Source organism: Cricetulus griseus, chromosome 3 (genome assembly GCF_003668045.3).
Source record: "Cricetulus griseus strain 17A/GY chromosome 3, alternate assembly CriGri-PICRH-1.0, whole genome shotgun sequence".
Classification (NCBI taxonomy): domain Eukaryota; kingdom Metazoa; phylum Chordata; class Mammalia; order Rodentia; family Cricetidae; genus Cricetulus; species Cricetulus griseus.
The window spans coordinates 28,913,261-28,931,717 of record NC_048596.1 but is presented as its reverse complement, the minus strand read 5'-3'; the positions used below and the strand labels follow the sequence as shown (position 1 = coordinate 28,931,717).

At 44.7% G+C, this 18,457-nt stretch overlaps 1 protein-coding gene across 1 annotated transcript in view; it reads left to right on the top strand.

Moving 5' to 3' along the window:
- Window positions 1–18,457, top strand: part of Papss2 (3'-phosphoadenosine 5'-phosphosulfate synthase 2) — an 82,160-nt gene that overhangs the window by 42,700 nt on the left and 21,003 nt on the right. Inside the window, exons 2-7 of the mRNA XM_027406398.2 lie at window positions 6,121–6,235; window positions 9,860–10,095; window positions 11,905–12,043; window positions 12,575–12,693; window positions 12,861–12,974; window positions 14,913–15,024. Of these exons, the coding sequence (XP_027262199.1) occupies window positions 6,121–6,235; window positions 9,860–10,095; window positions 11,905–12,043; window positions 12,575–12,693; window positions 12,861–12,974; window positions 14,913–15,024 (835 nt within the window). The remainder of the gene's footprint in view (window positions 1–6,120; window positions 6,236–9,859; window positions 10,096–11,904; window positions 12,044–12,574; window positions 12,694–12,860; window positions 12,975–14,912; window positions 15,025–18,457) is intronic.

Genomic DNA, 18,457 nt, shown 5'->3' with positions numbered 1-18,457 from the left:
AGCAAAAAAGGAATTTAGGCAATGAGGAATCCATCAGGGGCTGTTGGCAGACTCTGTTGCAGAGACAGGGGTGTCCACATCAGCTGGACAGGTTCACATCCACAGCAAGTCTAGGGCTCGCAGTCTATTTAGGAACAGCCTGTAGTCAGCAACTGATATGTCTCAGATGTGTCTGCCAGAAGCAGAAACCTGTTTAAGACATGTTTAAACTAGGAAAATAAGTTAAAACTTATTTACTGAAGCCCACAGTGCAGAAAAAGCAGATATCTGGATATCTGTTCAAACAGCAGGAACATATTTATAATTTTGGGTCCTAGAAATAACTACAGATTTGGGCAAGAAGCATGTACATTTTCCTTTTGTCCAGAGAGCCAGGTGTGGATTGGACGGAGGTGCCTTTGGCCTGATGAAAAGCCCTTTAAGTTTATACTTCGCTGACAACCAAAATAAACCTAAAAACCTCGAACTTGTGACTTAACAGTAGGTAACTCATTACTTTATCAGCTAACATGCTGACTATAGTCTTGTGGATCTGACTGTCTGATGCTGTCAAGCTGACAAACATTAATATTTCAGAGATCTGAGAAGGGTATATTTTATCTGAATCTACTAAAAAGTGACAGAAGCCAGGTAGAAGCCAGTCCATATACAGTTAGCCATACCCAAGTCTCTCAATTATCTCTGGAGGCAGTTGTCTCAAAGAACAGCAATCTTCACCAGGCCTATAAGGTGAGAGGTTTTTTTCTCTCTGTGGAAGAGGGACATGGAAAAGACTGACCTTGTTTTGTCTAGGCAAAGGGGGTGCAATCAATTTTCCAGTGTCCAGCAGCTTTGTCCAATCTTGGCCAGGTTCTGGCAAGCGGCAGGTATCACATCTGAGCATCACGCTCACTGGTCCAGGTGCAGGAACTGGGGTGCCTCATAATCTTCTTTGGAGACTTTGGGTCACTGTCAGGATCTGGCAGTCTGTCTGATATTATAAACTTTAAAGACAACAATTTAAATGCCATATTCTGCAGGTCTCTGAAGTATTAGATGTCTGTTTAGTTACTTGCCTTAAGTAACTAAAGCCACATTAAGCACACAGGTGGCTAGGTGAGGTCTTATTTCTGTAATTAATTTTCAGTCTGACTGTAACTGGTTTTAACTTAGTAAAATATTTGAAACTTAGCACAGCTGAATTTTAAACTGATAGAGTTACCTTATATTCCTTAAACAGTAACTACATGTACACATTTTACCTGCTTGCTTAAACTTAACTTCTTTCTAAGACAGGGTTTTTCTGTGACTTTGGAGCCTGACCTGGAATTCACTCTGCCAATCAGACTGGCCTTGAACTCACAAAGATCCACTCTGCCTCCCGAGTGCTGGGATTAAAAGCGTGTGCCATCAATGCCCTAAACTTAACTTCTGAAAACATAAACTGCAACATCTTATAATAGATTAGCAGCTTTTATAAAACAAGAACTTTACATTGTCAGGCTTTGCTTAAAAATGATTCTAAATTGAAGCTCTTTGAGTACAAACATTAATAAAAAAGACATTTCAAAAATATAAACAATTAAAAGAACCGGTTTTAAAAAGAAATCTAAATTCCCTTAATGTCTTTCTGTAATATATAGAAGTAGTAACAATTTAAATCTTAATTGAAAAACTTGTTTCTAAGATGGTACCTCTAATTTCCATGTGGTCTTTAGTCAAGATGGCGGTTTAAATGTCTTTTTTCAACTTCAGCAAAATGGCTACCAGTCAGCCATGTGACCAGTTTGTCATGTGGCTGGCTACAAAATGGCGGTAACCTGCACCATTTGTTTTAGCTGTAACAGAACTTAGGTTATACCAGGAAACAGAACATTTTAAAACAAGTATACATAATTTACTTGAGAAATAAACAGAACTCTTAAATCAGAATTAACCTAATGTCAAAATTTTAACTTATATTACCATTTTTTTAAAATTTACTATTTGTAGACATGAGAAACCATATCAAACAGTTTACATTTTTTTCTCTGACTTTTAACAACCTTTTCTCTGACCTTCTATGACTTGCTTTAACCCTCTATAACTTTCTATATACCTTTGGTTTATTCCTCTGATTTTTTAGACATTCTTAGACAAATTTCTTTTTTCCTTTTTCTCTTTATTATTTTAATCTCCTACATTTTCTCTCATTTCTTAGTCAACATAAAAACTCTTATCAAAGTCCTTCTTAAGGTTTTTTAATAACTTTAAGGCTGTTTCTTTAGAACACCTAGATCAGGCCAGATAGTTCATCTGCCCCAGCTCCATGTGCTCAAGGCAGAGACCTGGGGGGGGGGGGTGCTGCTGTAAATCCCAGACCCTCTGCCAATGCATGGGTGGAAAAAAAGACCCCCGTGGTTTCCCTGCATACCATGTGTGTGGAGCACAGAGAAGGCCGGGCAGCCAGGCAGATGGTGGCCTTGCAGCCATGTGCTCAGGGCAGGGAAACTCCCGCCACAAGCCAGGACTCATGGCAGGATGGCAGTTGGGGCAGAGACAGCCCCACTTCGCATGCCTCACAGACCAGCAGGTGAGGATAGAAAAACAGACTCACCTACATCGGCTAGGCTCAGCTGTGTGGGCCACAGCAATGGTTGGAGGTCAGAGTAGCAGCCTCAGGGGACTCTGCTGCAGGACATTCTAACCCATGGCACATGGCAGAGGAACTCCTGTCCCATGCCACATGCTCAGGGCAGCAAGAAAAGGCCCCTGACCCATGCATGCCATGTGCGTGGGCAGTAGGGACAGAAAGAGATGCTTAACACAGACTAGGGATCTATTCAGAATTTCAGATGGCTAGCCCTGTGGAGATCAACTTGATCCAAAACCAAGTCTCCCCTAAAGATTTCAGAAGGCTGCCGCCAGAACCTCCGCCCTAAACAATTCTTGAAGGCCTACTTACAGATGTCGCTAGAAACCCTAAAAAGGACCTTTACATTTACAAAATTAACAGAACCAGCAGACCTGAAAACATAAAACTGACATAGCACTGAAAAGCATGCAGGCAGGGTGTGGATTGCAAGAGATCAGATAACATAGATAACAAACCTGCTCAACTGCCCAGTCCAACCCTCCAGGCTTTACAGAAACCGTACAGAAACAAAGACTGGAAAAGAAAGTTACCTAGTGTGGCGCCACATGACTCAACGAAAGGAGGTGTCGTGGTGGATCCTGAATTGAAAACCAACAATGAAAACACACAGAGACAGAATAGACAAAAAAGAACAGACGCCAACCCAACCCATTGCCACTTATAAGGCAATGGCGCCAGGAAGACGGGTGGCAGAACCAGGCGCCTACAATTGCCGCTAACTGAGGAGGGTCCAAGCGTCCTTGGCCCCCGTTCATACCTCCTGGGTGTCCTCAGGGCAGCAGTCTGTGATCCTCCGGGCACATCTCCCTATCACAGTTGAGGTGAAATCCAGGGATGGGGGTGGTTAGTATGGAGACAGACACAAACAGCAAAAACAGAAGGACAGACACAACAGAGAGGACAAACCTCGTGGCAAGCCAAATTACAGACACAGACATGGCACCAAACCAAAATTACAGAGCGGGAGGGAAGCAGAGTCCAGGGGGCCAGTTGCCCCTCCGAGAATCGACACTACATATCCTTCCTTTCCCCAGACACCTCAGACTTTCGTCCAGGGTGGGACCAAGGGTCCCAGAACACGTCTGCTTCTGGGGCACGTCTGCTTTCCCTATGGTCCAAATCAAATGACCTTCGGACTTTCGCCCAGGGCAGGACCCAGAGTCTCAGGACATGTCTGTCTCCCCCTGTGGTCCAAATAACCAAATACAAGTCCTGCGCAGGCACAGATCAAATTCAAGTTTGATTTGGCACCAAACCAACAAAACAGCAAGAGACATAACAAGCAAACATGGACATAACTTTGAACATATAAGTTGTGAGCTTGATTGATCTTACCTCCAAGATCGAATCCACTCAGGTGAGGGGTGGTCGAAAATCCCAGATGAGCCCCCAAATGTAAGACCCCCCCCCCAAGAAGCTCAGGGCTCCGGAATCTCAGCCCAGGACCGTGGTCACCCCAATCACTAGGCAGACTCGAAAGCTTGATACAAACTGCACGAGGCTTTAATATAGTTTAACGAGCTAACCCCATGTTAGCTTAGGCCTTCCATCCATCCACCATGGCGGATGGCTATAAAAGACAGCTCGAAGCATCTGCATAGAAATCTTGTAGGGCAGCGTAAGGGGAGTATCTAGGGGTATGCACAGGCTCAGGATTGGTGTGCCTCCAGGCTTGGAGGGCTTGCCCTGTGTTGATTGGTCAACTGGTTGTTATGGCCCATAGGCCCTCCCAGGGTGGTTGCTATGCTCTGCACATCATTGCTGTACACTTGTTTGTAAAGCACACCCAGAGCCGTAAAGCATAGCACCACCAGCTAACTTCTGATTGGTTCCTTGCCACAAGGCAGACATCTGACCTCCTAGTGACTAAGGCAAGGTCACACAAGCATGTGTTAGGCTGTTATGGCTGCCAAAATGGGGAGCTGGTCCCTTCACTATAACACAAATACATCTGTGTGGTGTGTGAACTGGCCTCTGTGCCTCATAACTGGCACATTTTAATTTCTGTTGGGGACTTGAAAGGCTACAATGTTCGAATGTTGACCCTGGGAAAGTAGAAGAAACAGAGTTTAGTCCTTTTGAGGCAGTAGCCACTGTGCTTAAAAACTAAACTCTTCCAGGTTCACTGCTGGCTAGGTAGGGAGAAGCCATGTTGGTTTGCTTTCTTTTCATTTTGAGACATTTCACACTATAGCACAGGGTGATCTGAAACTCATTATGTAGCCCAGGCTGGCCTCAAATTCCAGGCAACCTGTCATGGCCCGGCATGTCTCAGCCCCAAACCATGGAAGCCATAAGACGGGGGAGCATGGACTTGGGAATTCCTAGTAACCCAACAGCGATAAAGACCAGATGTAGGCATCTTGTCATCTTTAGAGAGCTCTCAGTTCCATGCTGCAAAACTGGAGTCTCTGCTTTATTCAGCATCTTCCTGGCTGTTTCCTAACTGTGCTTCCCTGACCCTGAGACCGTGTCTCTTCCATCTTCCTGGACCCTATCAGACGATCTCTCTCAACCTTCCCTCCACCAGATACCCCCTAACTCTATCTGTCCTCACTTGTCACTACACTTAGCCCTCTGCCCTGGTGCAGGCCTATTCAAATGCTTAGTTCTGTAGAGATGCAAACTAGGAGGCATTCTCCACTGAGGCTATGCCATTCAATAGCAGATTAGTTAGCATCTGCAATACAATTATAGACTGGAGCTCCTGGTTACAGTTACTGGAACCAGAGGTTTGGACCCCAAGACACTTTCAATAGCACAATATTTGGCTCCCGACAGCAACCCTCCTGCCTCAGTCTCCCAAGTACAGGAATAACAGGTGTGAGCTACCACATCCAGCTTTGGCTTGGCTAAGACTTTATCATGTCACCTATCTCCATAGGTACAGGATGGGTCAAACAGCTCTCACTAGAATTCCCCTTGCTGCTGGAATATTTGGTTGTTACTATTCAAGCCCACAGGATGTGGGGAGAACATGCATTTAAAGCTGCAGACATTTCCCTCTGCCTCCTATAGAAGGTACCCAATTTTAAATGCCCTCCACCTCCTACAGAAGGTACCCAATTTTAACTGCCATGGAATCAATTATGACAGACTAGTTGAATAGTCTGAAAAGGGCATGGAGGTTATTCTAAAGGCAGAGTTCAGACAAACTAGTAACATTAATGACTGGTACTCTATTTGCCAGTTCTAAAGGCCAGAGACATAATTCTATTAGTTATATAGCAGATTGTATTCTATGAGTCAATGTGATATTACATAGTACTTCAAGATTAATTATTTTATGGAAACAAAAATTCTGCTGGCTTATGTGTAGATAAATGAGTGAGATGGAAAAAGTTCAAGCACTGGGAGATGGGAGGGACATTTTTCAAATATGTTTCATAGAAACTGTTACATACTTCAACTCTGCAATTTAAAGTCAAAATGAATGTATATGCTTCATGTAAAGCATATGCATTTTACTAATCAAGTATTATGCTCAATCTTATCTTCTTTTGTAGGATCAGCAAAAATCTACCAATGTCGTCTACCAGGCCCATCATGTGAGCAGGAATAAGAGAGGACAGGTGGTTGGAACCAGAGGAGGATTCCGAGGATGTACCGTGTGGCTAACAGGTATACACACACACACACACACACACACACACACACACACACTTTTCCAGGTACCGTTTTTTAAGATGAAAATTGATATTTGACATGATTTTAAGGAACCCGGTGTGACACATTGTGGTGTCCAAACCAGGACTAGGTTCAAGTGTCAGACGAAAGCCTGCAGATTTAATTAAAAACCGGGCCATTCAGCCATTTGTACTACGTGTGTCTGTCCATTTTCCAGGGAAAGAGCAACCTTATATACACTTACAGCACAGTGGAAAAACCCCAGGTGCAAGAGCTCGTGGAAGAGCTCATGGAGAGACTCCAGGTGTAAGAGCTCATTTTTTTGATGACAGTGGGCAAGGCCCAGTCTGTAGCCAGGAGTAGAAAACAGGATGTACTTGTGGTTATTGGTACCCAACAACATATTACCCCCCTAGTAGATGTTTGAGGCTTAACAGAAGTGTACTGAAGAGTTGTGTAGCTGGCTGACTGTCAGTCATCACCACGAGAACCAGAGCCTGGTGGGCTGCGGGAGGTTACTAGCTATCAGTTACCATTCTTTGACAGCACAAGATGAAACAAGCAGATAATGACACCTTCTTGCAGCTCTAAGGAGCTGCTCATATTCACCCCTAAATCCATTTCCTGCCATGACAAAAGGGCTTTTCCTAATTCAACCATGAATATTTGGCAGTCTTTCAGGGTACAGATGTTTCAAGCTATTTTTCTGATGTCGTGACATTCTGGGGGCCTATTCCACTATCAAACTGAATCTGTGAGAAGGATCCCTAGAAATCTCACCTTAGCAAGGTTGTCTTCTGCCTGTAGAAACATTGCTGTTATTGAGATGACCTAGTGAATGTCCCCTTTCTTGTCCTTTTCATTCCACATGTCCCAAGGTTAGGGGTTAGTGAGAAACTTGCAATTAGGCTTTAAGACCCCTACCACCATGTCTGAGTTCTTACCTAGATAGATAGATGATATAGCCAGGCTTCAGAAAGTGGCATAACCAGGCTTCAGAAAGTGGCATAGCCAGGCTTCAGAAAGTGGCATTGCCAGGCTTCAGAACGGGAAAGCCAGGTTCACTGGCTTTGTAGACAGGACTTTCCAAAAACAGGGAAGATACTAGAGACAAAAGTATGTTTATTTGGGCAGTGAGAGAGGTGTGTGTGCTATTTTCTGCTCGCGCAGGCAAAGTCTAACCAAGAATGTGGACAAGCTGGAGGACCTACCTGAATTTCTCCTGACGATTTCTATAGGCTACTTACTGTGTGCTTGCACTGATTTTGGTTTGTGAGACAGGGTCTCCCCTGCTTTACCCTTTCAGTGTAGGGTTATAGAATTGTGATACACATTAGGTTTGTTTTGTTTTGTTCCTTGCTATTCTTGAATTTTTCCTGGTGCCTGTGGTTTCCTGGTTTCCTGGTTTCCTTCACAGCTGGTATTTGCATCAAAACAACTTCATCTATCCTCTAAGGAGAGGTCAGACAATGGGCATGGAACCCCAAGTGCCAACATGGTGGACTTGCTTGCCTATTGTTCCTCCTGTGGTGTTCCCCTAGCTCACTCTGTGAGCTTTGGGTTGTAGTAGCAGGGACATCTGTATTCCGAAGGCTCCTCATCTGCAATCTGCTTGCCTTTCCCAGCTGTTTACCAGGGAAGCACTTCTGTGTGGAGACAGACACATGAAGTTCGTGTTCTCTAATGTGCACCCCTTTGAGAAGGAAAAAAAAAAACAAAAAACAAAAAGAACTGGTAGGCAGGATAAGTGGAAATGTAAAGGGTTTATTTCCCCTGATTTTTCTTCTATGGGCTTCAGAGGTTCAAGATCGGTCATGTAGACCAGACCACCCACATATGCTATGTGACTTTGCACAGGTCATTTAACCTCTCTGAGTCCCAATATCCTCGTTTGTAAAGTGCTCATGCCTGGGTGTTACAGGTGGAGCGAAATGAAATAAACTGTCAGTGTTCTCAGCCCAGTGCTTGCCCCTTGCGAGGACAGTGTCAGTCTGATGTGTTATAGTACACACCCAGTGGCCTGGTCACATGCCAGCTGTGACTGAGGCTAGGCCCTTTCTCTCCAACAGCTGAGACAATGGGAGGAAATTTTATTTCAGTGTTATGATGCAAGAGAACAGGCCAGTGAGTCAAGGTTCCTACTTTGCGTTACCTACAAACTGGCATAAGTTATATGAGGAATGTCTCACTGAGATCTATTCAAAAGAAACGGCAGGGGTTCAGTGGATTCCCAGAACCTTCAGTGGACACTTCTTCTATGCTCTCTTGTTAGACTTTTAAAATGGGTCTGCAAACCTGGGGGCCAATTTATTTATCTCTTGCAGATTCCCTCCCCCTCCCTCCTCCCTCCTCCCTCCCTCCCTCCCCATGCTTCCTTTCCCCTGAGCTCTGTCCTAGTTTTGCTGTGACATTCTCTGCACCCTCCCATCCCCAGGTGCCTTCTTGCCTTTCTTTCCTCTTTCTCCCCCACATTTTTCCATTTCCACATCGAGTTCTGTGCAGTTGCAGCCTTGTGTCTTGGCATATTCTTCATGCTCAAAGATCTTTAGGACAAGTGAACTGTGAAGGTGCAAGCTTTCCGGGGTAGGTCAGACCCTGAGCCCTTAGGTCATTTGTGTCCCCACCCCTGCCATATTCTCCTTACCTAGAAAATTATAGAGTGGCCTGGCCATACTGATATTATGCTCGCTGTCGCATCTGTCTTCACATAAAGACATGAAGTGTCTTTAGATCAGAGCAGGCATGCACCTTAAGAACTCAGAACCTCTTCAGCCTTGGCCAGCACGAACACCTTTGCGTTTTGACAGTCTTTTTTGAAAACTCTTGCAGCCAAAGGGCCATGAATGGGTTCTAATGTCCAGTGGCTACCCAGTGGGATCCACAGGGAGGTGGACTTACCAATCTTCTGGGTGTCAGTCGCCCTCTCCACTAAGTGCTCCCAGAAGAAGTACGTCTCCTGTCACCACAGCTTTGCTTTCTCAAGAGCAGGCAGCACCTCAATTTGTAAGAACACCTTTCTTTCTTTTTCTTTTTCTTTTCTTTTCTTTTTTTTTTTTTTTTTTTTTTTTTTTGGTTTTTCAAGACAGGGTTTCTCTGTAGCTTTGGAGGCTATACTGGAACTCGCTCTTGTAGACGAGGCTGGTCTCGAACTCACAGAGATCCACTTGCCTCTGCCTCCCGAGTGCTGGGATTAAAGGTGTGCTCCACCAACGCCAGGTGTAAGAACACCTTTCTAATCTTTAAAAATGTTTACAGGCAAAACAGCCCACAGTCTATGCCATCAGGTCTCCCTATGTACAAACCCTGGTTGCTTTGAAAAACTTCCAAAATTCAAGATAAATGTAAGAACTCGGGTTTGTGCTCTTTCCAGATCCTAATGATTTTTGTTTAAAGCGAGAATATTGTTAAGAGTTTAGTTTTGTATAATGGTGCCAGGTTATCTCATTGGTTTTCATCCTTTGAGGGACTTTGGTTTACTAAGACAATGGTTTCCTGGAGCAGAGGCTAGACTTGAACTCCCGATTGTCCGGTCTCCATCTAACAAACGCGGGGATTACAGGCTGGGCCTATAATCATGTTTCACCTTACTCTGTTTTCATCTTCTCTCTGTCCTGACAGGTCTCTCCGGCGCTGGAAAAACAACCATAAGTTTCGCTTTGGAAGAATACCTTGTGTCCCATGCCATCCCTTGTTACTCCTTGGATGGGGACAATGTCCGTCATGGTCTCAACAAGAACCTGGGATTCTCTGCCGGGGACCGAGAAGAGAACATCCGGCGGATTGCAGAGGTGGCCAAGCTCTTTGCTGACGCCGGCCTGATCTGCATTACCAGCTTCATTTCTCCATTCACAAAGGTAAAAGATTTGGCCCCGGAGACTGGAGAGATGGTTCAGAGGTTAAGAGCACTGGCTGGTTTTCAGGAGGTCCTGAGTTCAATTCCCAGCAACCACATGGTGGCTCCCAACCATCTGTAATGAGATCTAGTGCCCTCTTCTGGCCTGCAGGCAGAATACCGTACACATAATAAAAAAAAAAAAAAAAAAAAAAAAAAGATTTGGCCCAGGGCAGGGGGTGGTACACCCACTTCCTCCCTTTCTCCCTCAGCAGTGCCCTGCAGCCAATGGACCTGGGAGGTCAGACTTTCACTTGCCCACCCATTTCCCCCTCTCCTCATGTGCCCTGCATTTCCTCTGTTTTGCTATCCTCTGTTTTGCTATTGGTTATGTAATGAGAGCTGCCTCATTACCAGAAGTTAGTGCCCCAGTTGACAGGAAGCCTTTATGAGTGACTGTCACCAAGGACATGTGGTCAGAGTTGAAAGAGTTGAACAAGACCTCCATGGCCTGTTACTTCAGTTGTCTGAACGAGAATGTTTATGTGGCCCAAACAGGGCAGCCAGTTCAAAGTGTCAGCTTTTGTGGGTTTAATGAGGACAACACAGACCGGGGTGTCCTGGGTCTGCTCTAAAGCAGGAAGTTTCTAGCAAAGCCTTCCTGTTTCAAGAGCCAAAGCCCTGCTAAGGGGGAGCTGCGTTCTGTAGCTGCTGTGGGAAGTCCTTCTGTGTGTTTACCAGAGTGACTCTGGGCTTTCTGGAAGGACTCTACTGGACACATGTTACCTCGAGACTATCAAGTCCAAGTGTACGCTGTGTTTTGCCATGAAGGATCTCATTAGGAAACTGTCCTAATCCATTTTCTCTCATAACAAAATTCCAGACTTGATGAATTTAGGAAGACTAGAGGTTTGTTTGGCTCATGACTTTGGAAACTTTGGACCCCAAGAGCATGGTGTCAGCACCTGCTGGCATCTGATGAGAGCTTCATACTGTATTTCATGCAACAAAGAGCAAGAGTTAGGCTAATTCAACACCCCGGCAATTGACCACCTCCCATTTTGCTATGTACGTCCCCAGGCCAGGCTCATTCCTAATCCTCTTGCCTCAGCCTCCCAAGTGCTGGGATTAAAGTTGTGCCTGTTCCCCACCATATCCCACAGTTTGTTTTTCTTGTTATAGCCACAATCCCTCCCAGATGACCAAGTCTAGTCTCAGTTTCCTCTAAAGGCTCCACCTCGAAGAACCATCCCTATATGTGCTCAAGGATTAAATTTCGAACACTTGGGCTGGGAAGTGGTGGCCTACGCCTTTAATCCCAGAACTCGAGAGGCAGAAGGAGGCAGATCTCTGTGAGTTTCAGGCCAGTCTGATCTAAAAGCTACACAGAAAAATCCTGCCTCAAAAACAAACAAACAAACAAACAAAAATTCCAACACATAAAGTTTGGAGACACATTCAAATAATACCAAACATTTTTTTGGGTGGGTGTGATAGGGTCTCTTGTAGCTCAGGTTTGGTTGGCCATGAACTCATTTTGTATCCAAGTCTTGGTTCTTTTTTTGTCGGCGGGGGGGGGGGGGGGGGGAGGTCGTTGAGATAGAATTTTTCTGTAGCTTTAGAGCCTGTCTTGGAATTCACTTTGTAGTCCTGGCTGGCCTTGAACTCACAGAGATCTGCCTGCCTCTGCCTCCCGAGTGCTGGGATTAAAAGGATGTGCTATTCTTGAACCTCCTGATCCTTCTGCTTCTTCTGCCCTAGTGCTGGGATTATGGGTATGCCCCTCCACTCTGGGCTCACCTTCTACAGTTGTAAACACTCTGCTTTTCAGGATCGTGAAAATGCCCGCAAAATCCATGAGTTAGCAGGACTCCCGTTCTTTGAGATCTTCGTAGATGCGCCTCTAAACATCTGTGAAAGCCGAGATGTGAAAGGCCTTTACAAACGAGCTCGAGCTGGAGAGATTAAAGGTATGAGAAGTAGCAGCAGCTTTGACAGTTACTTACCCTGCCAGTTTCTGGTACTGTCCTTAGAAATCTGTCGGGAGCTACGTACCCTGTGTCACAATTGCATCAGCTCACACTTATGAAAGCACAGTGTGTTCAGGGTGTGGGGGGGGCGGTTATTAAAATGGGGGGGTTGTCTTTGAAGAACGGCACCTCAGGCACAAGGAGTAAAGTTCAGAGAAAGAATGCACATTGCAAACAGACTGGATTTAAGAATGGGTTTCACTGAGTTCCCTCCTTGTCTTCCTTTTGGATCCCAATCAGCAGTAGAAGGCTTGCTTTTTGCTAGATATCATGGCTAACTTGAGGCTCTCCATATTGAAAAATATAGCTGAAAACTTTCTTGTCTATAGCGAGAGGTCAAGCATGATAGTTTGAACTTCCAGTCATAAATTACATTTCAGTTTAACGTATTATTGCAGTGTATATTATGTCTTATTGATTAAGAACATTCTTCCTCGGGCACAGATATGATTTAGATCTTATACCCTGCAGGGTTCACAGGCATCGATTCGGATTATGAGAAACCTGAAACTCCAGAGTGTGTGCTGAAGACCAACTTGTCTTCAGTAAGTGAGTGCGTGCAGCAGGTGGTGGAGCTTCTGCAAGAGCAGGTAAGAGTGTGTATGTGTGTGCCTGCGTGCGTGTATATGTGCGTGCATGTGTGTGTGTGTGTGTGTGTGTGTGTGTGTGTGTGTTGAAAGAGAACCTGAGTTTGGTCATTAAAACCCTCTCCTTACCATTCTCATTTGTGACTCTTGCCAACTCCGTTTCATTGCAGAACATTGTACCCCACACCACCATCAAGGGCATCCATGAACTCTTTGTGCCAGAAAACAAAGTTGATCAGGTCCGAGCTGAGGCTGAGTCTCTCCCAGCATTATCAATCACCAAGGTAAGAGAGCACATAGTAGCCAGAGGGACTCAGGGTTAGTGTCTGACATTATAAACTATTATACAACTCCTCTTTAGAACTACTGTTATTTGTATGTTTTGTGTAGCCTCCCCCAGTGTGTGTGTGTGTGTGTGTGTGTGTGTGTGTGTGTGTGTGTGTGTGTGTGCATGAGTGGAGTCAGAGGACCACATGCAGGAGTCTGTTTTCTCCTTCCTTCCACTATGTTTGGAGATCAAACTCATACTCAAGTTATCAGGCTTGCTTTTAGCCTCTGAGCCATCTTGCAGGCCCTACCATTTCTTGTGACTGTAAGAAATATCTAGTAAGGATGAGTCTATGAAGACATTCGCCATCCTCTCGACTTCTCTCTGACTGAGAAAGCAACAGCCATGTTTGCATAGGACAATTTGCACGGCTCCCCTACATCGCTATATGATGAAATAGAGGCAGGGTGCCAGGGATACAAATGCAACCCTGATCTAAAACAATGTGAGCCTTCCTGCTGTGTGTCTTCTGGCTCTGTTGATCGATACGTGCAAGCCCATGAAACTTGGGAAAGCGGTACTAGTCTTGGCTGGATGCTACTCTAGACTCTTCACCGTGAAGACCATGCTCTGGTGCTTAGAACTGACTGCTACCTCTGCAAAATGACAGCCACCACAGACAAGAATTAAATAACCAACAGGTCCAAGAGAAGTCTTTTGGAAAAGTTTATCACTAGCAATCAGCTCACACCCACAAGGTGCTCTGTGGATATCCTCTTAAAGAAAACTGTCACCAAAAAATATGTCCTTAGACACCCAGATATGAAACCCAGAGCCATATAGGACACTAAGGTCAAGTGTGGAGAATATAGATACAAGGTATGCAAGATCAAGTTCTTCCAGAAGCTTCCTCTGCAGATTGGGTCCTTCCCCCCGAGAAAAGGGGATGGCAGCTTCATTTGCATTGATCTCATTAGCTGGAAGAAGTGAAATGCAACCCCAGCTACTGACCAGCTTGTAGCATTTGTATGGACCAGACTTACTTGTGCATACAAGATGATCAAGTCTCTATTGCTAATTTTTTTATTTTTCATTAGAAATTTGCAGATTTTTATGAGGCATGTTGCTTCAGCTATTTAGGACCCCACAAACAACTTATGAACAGAGCTCCTTGGTTCTGTAAAATGAACCCAAGCACCCCTGTACTCTAGACAGACAAGTAAGCCTGTCAAAGCAGTGCAGGGTGACAGTTCCAACAACAAAATGGTCTGCAGGGCAGAGAACTTCAGAACCTAAGGAGTGACTCCTCAGGTCACGGGGGTGACAGGAAAGGTTTCAGAGCAGTGACCGGTGTGTTGCGTTTTAAAGGACCAACAGAGCTTTGCAGGTGGCCAAGAAGATGGGTGGAACATAGCCTTCATCCTCCGATCAACCGCAAGTGCTTGTGGGTTCCAATCATACATTGCCTTGAGTGTTGGCAAACTAATCCTAACTGGGGTGGGAAAGGAGCTCGAAGTCCCTCCACGAGCCCCAGGAGCTTAAAAGATTTGCATACCACGATAACAATGTTGGCCTTTACCATAGAGTCAAAGGCTTGCTCAATTCAGTCAAATGGCCAGCAAGTACATCTTATGTAAAAGCACAGTCAAACCCTCATGTTGTGAGGGGGGAAAGGACAGTGAATTTTTAACTATGTTGCACATGGTGGGAACAGTTACAGCTGAACATATTTAAATAATCTCAATGTGGAGTCCTGTGATCACCCACTTACAGGAAAGTCCCAGACTTACATATAGCTGGCCCTTGACTCAGAAGGCCATGGAGTTTTAAATGGGGACACTTAGAACATGGGAGGTTCTCCTCTCACCCTCCTGCCAGCTGAATAGGGAGACATACCCTGGGGCCTGAGAAAGAGAGGTGACCGACACTTCCCCTTGTTTCCTGTGTTTTCCAGCTGGATCTGCAGTGGGTGCAGGTTCTGAGTGAAGGCTGGGCCACTCCCCTCAAAGGCTTCATGAGGGAGAAGGAGTACTTGCAAATTATACACTTCGACACTCTGCTGGATGGTATGTTTCATGTTGTCCCTTACTGCTTATTAAGAGTCTGCACATAGACAGGACTGTTAACCCCTGGTTTGCAAATCCTACTTCGAGAATATTTAGATTGTTTGCAGTGTGTCCCTTCTACTATGTCTGTTTCCATTTTTAGGGATTTTTTTTTCATTCTCCAAGGATTTATTATTTAAAACCAAGTTACTGAGAAATGAAAGCTTTACTTGTACGTGAAGCCAAGGAAAGACTCCAACCCTGACCCCCCCCCCCATATTCTTTGCTGGATCTCATAGTCAGAAGCTTCATTTGGGAGCATCCAGGAGCAGTCCATCAGTTTTACTGACTCACAGGGAACTCCCTTCCTCCACATTGCTCCCATCACATGGTGTCACAGAGCCTGCTTTCCTTGTTGGCTGTGGAATTGTCAGTCTCAAACCCTTACATGGCATACTTGAAGACTGTTTGACCCTCTGAACCCTGACAAGAGAATGTGATGGCACCCTTCCAACCACAGGGTTACGGTTTTTGAAAAACTATTCTGGTCCAGATTGGAAGCAAGTGCTACCCAGAAGAATCCCAGGCTGTTCTCTAAGAATTTCCTTCCTGGAGTCTCCTGAGGTCCTCAGACATGGGTTCTCTATTCCAAGACGATGGGGAAATGCTTCCAGGTGGGGAAGGGGTGCTGGGAGAAACCTGGACAAAGCTTTAATAGGAAGAAAGGACCAAATCAGATACCTAGTGTTTGGAAAGATACTCTGGGGCTTATGGGGCTACCTAGGGAATGGCCTAGAAGCAGAATTCTCAGACTGACCGGGGCACACCTTCATCCTCTGCTGTAACTAAGCATGCCCTACAACTGGAAGCCTTTGTTTCTCAAATTAAGTAACAAGCCAAAAGCACACTTTAAGTCTAGCTTGCTGTAACAAGTAAGTACTGTTTTACTTAATCTTTATAAAATCCCTAGCAGTTACCCACTTGTCAGATGAGGAAACTGAGCTCAGGGTAAATGACTTGCTCACATTCACACTGCTTAGAAGTGAGGCCCCAAGACCGGAGTCAAGACCCTTTCATGTCTGCTGCCCCTTCTACACCAGGCTGCCCTCTTGCTGGCCTTTCCAACGGACTCCTTTCCAGGAAGCCAGGGTGCCTAAACAAGGAAATAAGACATTAATCTTGATATCTTCATTTGACACTTGCTGAACACAGCTGCATCAAGGACATGCTGTTGAACCCAGCAGCCAGCTATATCCAAGATGTTGACTATGAGTGAGCATCCCAGATGGAGAAGTGACCACAGGACAAGGTGGGGGGACCACACTGAAAGAGGAGAGCGCATTCCAACGAGTGCCTTGTACAGGAATTTCTCCATAAAGAAAGATGCCTGAGTGGTAGATGGGGCTGCTGGGGTCAATGTCAATGGAAGTAAAGGATCCTTAGCCTGAGATCCAGGACAAGAGAGCAAGGGCTTGTAATCCAAGCTATTTTGAAGGATGAGGCAGGAGAACCACGAGTTCAAGGACTGCTTAGACATGTTAGTGAAGCCCTACCTCAAAATAAAAAGGGAAAACAGGGACACAGCTCTGAGGTAGTACACTTGCCTAGCATGGGTGAGACCCTGGGTTCAATTCCTACTACTGAACAAAGATATCACTGATATCAGACTCTCTGTGTCTCAGTTTCATTTTGGCCTAACTAGAAGTAGAATACAATAGCAGGTAAAAGTGTGAGTTGTGAAGCTGAGCTGACTGGATTTATCTGCCAGTGACTGGCTATGAACCTGCCAAATTACCTCAACTCATGGGGCTTAGATCCCTCGCCTATATGATGGAGATGGTAATTACAGTGCTACCTCCCTGCGATATTGAAAGTTTAAGAAAAATGCTCATCCAATAGTAAAGCCCCAGACAAGTTAGCTAGTAACACAAACAAACCCCTACTACTGACAGTTAAGAGCGCTTGAAAATTTGAAGTGGCTTATCCGGAGTCCTACCGTCTTGAGTCAGCCCGGACAGTTAGTCACTAGCAACAGCTTCCTTCCCAGCACTCAGATATGGGGCTTCCTCTAGCTGCTGTGGACAGAGAGGCCCTGAAGAGGGAGGGAGCTTATAGAGCAGATAGGACAGCTTCTCTGAGGCCGATGGCAGAAATGTCTTCTTCCCACATCACTTTAAGCCAAAGCACTTTGAATTTCCCAGGCTGCGGCATCTCGGGGAGGCCACTTGAGCTCTTACACTTCCCATGCCATAGTCTCCTTCAAGTACATGCCTGGTGTGATGGCTTTGGACTAAGAAGACAGTTAAGCTCCAGGATATTTATATATATTATTATTATAGATTATAAATTTGTATATAATGTATATATATCATAAACATATATATATATATATATATATATATATATATATCAGAAGGCGTAGTGAGATATCATCCATACAGATATTACCTCACGTTAGACAGCTCACAAAGGTTTGAGTCACCACCATTGACACTGAGATGGCACAGCCGCAGCCACACATCTTTCTACCATCAAACTGTAAATCTCTTGGTTACTTACAACCCGAAAGCAACAGATTTCCTTTCCACCCTATCTCCTATATTTTGTTAGCTTTAATTAACTGAAAGGTTCACAGTTTACCCTGAGTCTAAAAAGTGCAATCTGTCTATTTAGCACAAAATCAAAACTAAACAATCCCCCAAAGCAACCATTGGTTCATGGTCGTAGCATTACAAGTTACTACTTTCATGTCAATGTCTTCCGTAACTTTATCTCTTGCTGGAAGTGTAGTTTCAGGGTTGTCACAGACCCTCCTAGGATAAATGTCACAGATGTTGGCCAATAGCTGCTCAGTGGGATGAAGACAACTCCATTATTTAAAATATTCATCAGGAACCTTCCAGGCAGGAATGAGGGTCCCCACATATATTTGATGTAGGTTACCCCATTTAACCTGCATGAAGCTGTTTAGTCTTCATGAGGTAGTAAGTGTTAGAAAGGGCAGAAATCTCACTTGAATTTGAATTTAAATCTAGGGTCTGATGGTTCCAACAGTTGTATCTATTTTCCCAGGCACCCCATCAGGTCCTCTAAGCACATCTGGGTCTCTACATTCTAGGACTGTCCGTGTCTACACGGTTTTCTGGTTTGGAAACCGTGTGGCAGTCTTGCCAAAATTAAAAGATTGACTAACATGTTTTACCATTATTTCAAGTAGATATTCTTTTTGAACGTTTTAGAGTGCATTGAGCAATATTCCACAAAAAAATGTATTACTATATATTTGGTGTCATGTGCCTGTTTTTTAAAAATAGCATAAGAAGGAGCTGAAAATATACTTGCATGCGGTATATGTGAAGTTCCATAATAGGAATGTGTTCCTTGATACTGTTACTTCAAGATTCTCATGGTGGAGACCTGAAAACATGTTTTTTATGTTTGTATTTCTTTAGGC